Source organism: Eimeria acervulina, genomic scaffold (assembly GCF_000499425.1).
Source record: "Eimeria acervulina Houghton genomic scaffold, Eah_scaff203, whole genome shotgun sequence".
Taxonomy (NCBI): domain Eukaryota; phylum Apicomplexa; class Conoidasida; order Eucoccidiorida; family Eimeriidae; genus Eimeria; species Eimeria acervulina.
The window spans coordinates 29590-32483 of NW_013548719.1; the positions used below are offsets into that span (position 1 = coordinate 29590).

Here is a 2894-nt window from a genome sequence, read left to right on the forward strand (position 1 = left end):
ATGAGCAGACCCATGTTACCCCCTAACACGGGGAAGGAAGCCTTCGAATTCGGACCGATCCTTGGCACCGGTAAGCCCCCATCAGCTGCAAGCCATCTTCTTCTCTAAGCTACTTCTGCTTATAAATGAGAGCTTGAAAAGCTAACAAATGCTTATGCAATGCAAAAACGATAGGGTAGCAATTGCTGCAGAGGCCAAGCAACAATCCCAGGCTTCTGCACAAAGACCGTTAAGGCTACAACGAGGAAACAGAAACATTCAATACAACCCCAATATCTTTATCTTCGCGCGACAACTAGACGTCAGGGGATTGCTGGGAAGAGGGATATGCTTGTTTCCCCAATGCAAATTTTGGCTCTAGAGAGGCGTACACATTTGCGCTTTTTTTGATTAGGGTTTAGGTTTTAGGGGTTAGGGCTTTCTAAGAAATATTTGGAGCGTACCAAATGCAGACGTGTTGCGTCGTTAATTTGTTTTATCCGTTGTTGACTCTTCTTTGTTTGATGCTGGGTTGGTGATGCGGGAAGTGGACAGCCTCAGAGTTTCATTCAGCCTTTTGCTGTTTGTTCGCAAACTGCCTCGCCATAATTGTTGCTGCCGTGTCCTTCGTTTTCTCGCTTGTATTTGATTTCTTTCACCACGAGAGTTTGCCTTTGAAACTAGTGGATACACGGCGCACTTGTTTGTTTGGAGCCCACACTTAATTCAGTCTTAATGAACGCGTGCTACGACAGTCTTCATGAACGCATCTTTCGTGTGCAGAAGTGCAATAAGGGAAATGACGCAACGCTAGGTTAAGTAGATGGTATATTTAATAATGCCCTCTACATTCAGGGTCCTTTGGGCGGGTGAAGTGTGCGAAGTACCTCAAGTCCCGCGGTGTATCTTTGGAAGACACCACGCAGGTCCCTCCCCGCGTGGCGATCAAGATATTAAAAAAGGCCAGCATTATAAAGTTGAAACACGTCGACCATATCCTCAACGAAAAGGCTATTCTTTTAAAGTTGGACCACCCGCTTACGGTGGGAATGGACGCGATTCACTGACAGCCTCTCAGTGCGAATCGGAAGGGTGCCCCCCACAAATCCTCGTAATAATAACTTGAAATATTCGGGTGCAGCGAGGTGTACGTAGCTGCACGTTTCAGTTCATACTGTGCTGCAGGTCCGCTGTTTCGGGACTTTCCAAGACCCCCGATATTTGTACCTTGTAATGGAATTTGTCCAAGGTAATGAAAAACCAATGGCAGTACTGTGCGCCGTATTGATACAGTAGTACTAGGGTTCGTCTTGCCTCCTTGCTTCTGTTAGCTCCCACACATGAGGCCAGGCTTTGGCTTGAGTTTTATGGCCTGGTTCACACAACTTTTGTGGGGCTTTGTGACTTGCGCCCTGAAATGAATTTCTCCTGGTCCACTGGTTTGCCTGATGGGGTTTTGCACGGGCAGGAGGAGAGTTCTTTACGCATCTGCGAAAGAAAAAGCGCTTTGAAAACGACACTGCGAAATTCTATGCCGCGATGATTGTTGATATATTTGACTACCTGCACGCTGACAACATCATTTACAGGTCAGCTTTGGGTTTTTCGAACTCCTTAAGACTTTTTCGCGAGTTGAAGCCGCTGCATGCAGCGCAGGGTAGTGAGCAGCCCTATCGGGTCCTCAGTGTATTTTCCTTTTTTGCCCCACCACTCCTCCTCAGGGATTTGAAGCCGGAAAACATGCTCCTTGATCGCGACGGCTACGTCAAACTTACAGATTTTGGCTTCGCTAAAGTCGTGGAGTTCCGTACAGACACTCTGTGTGGCACTCCCGAGTACATCGCACCTGAAGTGTTGCTTAACAAAGGTATGCGCTTCAAGTTGGGCTTGCTTATTGTTGCATTTACCAATTGATCTTCAAATGCATGGGCATATATATGGCATATGTGAGGAGAATTAAATCAAAATGGTATGCTTGCGCTTCCCGAGATACTCTTGCAGGCCACGGGAAACCTGTGGATTGGTGGACGTTAGGCATCTTGATTTACGAAATGATTGTCGGCTATCCTCCCTTCCTTGACGACGACCCTTTGGGGATCTACCAGAAGATTCTGAGCGGTAAATACGTCTTCCCCAAGTTTTTTGACAAGTGAGGGGAGAACGCTGGATCAGGTTAAAACAGAGCTAGAAATCGATGTTTCGCTCCAGAGCCTTTACAATGCGCACCAAACGCACAGTACAAGGGACTTGGACTGTTGCGACTAGTCCTAGGCACTTGGAATAACTTCCTACTGAATTGTTGGTTGCACAGAGATGCAAAGCTTCTTGTACGGAAGCTTCTCCAGGCAGACCTAAGCAAGCGTTGGGGAAACCTGAAGGACGGCGTGCGCGACATTAAAGAATGCAAATGGTTTTCAACTGTCTGCTTCGAGGATATCCGAGCCAAGCGAATTCCAGCAGAATTCAAACCAGTCATCAAAGTGCGCCGCCATGGACTGCCCTCACGGTGCCGGCCTATGGCTCAAAAGCCCTTTTCGTTTCCTTCGACAGTTCCCCTTTTCGGCTTCTATACATAACAAAATTTTGTCATTTTAGCACACAAAGCACCGCAGTTGATTCGTCTGCTTAAAGGACTACAGCCGAGGTGGACGTGTCCTACCCGCCTACGCTGAAGTTTATGCAAAACGAACTCCCGTAAAACCTGCGCGACAGACCGCTGCAGCAAAGGTGGTTTGCAGGGCTGTATCTGTGGTAGGCCACATTGTTCATCAAGATGCAGGAAAACAAAAGGGAAGGTGTTTGGAATTTATTTGTTTCAGGGCGTTGATGACCTGTCAAACTTTGAATCGTATCCCGATGAAAAGGACGACTCGCCGCCTGTTGACCCCAACAAGGACCCCTTCAAGGCATGGTGA

At 47.5% G+C, this 2894-nt stretch overlaps 1 protein-coding gene across 1 annotated transcript; it reads left to right on the plus strand.

Moving 5' to 3' along the window:
* EAH_00025230 (AGC kinase, putative) lies at nt 1-2894 on the plus strand (the record flags this gene model as incomplete). The annotated part of the gene is made up of 8 exons (XM_013392941.1): nt 1-70; nt 835-1022; nt 1165-1228; nt 1448-1568; nt 1701-1846; nt 1981-2128; nt 2291-2459; nt 2799-2894. 8 exons carry the CDS (start codon nt 1-3, stop codon nt 2892-2894), a joined length of 1002 nt encoding a protein of 333 aa, XP_013248395.1.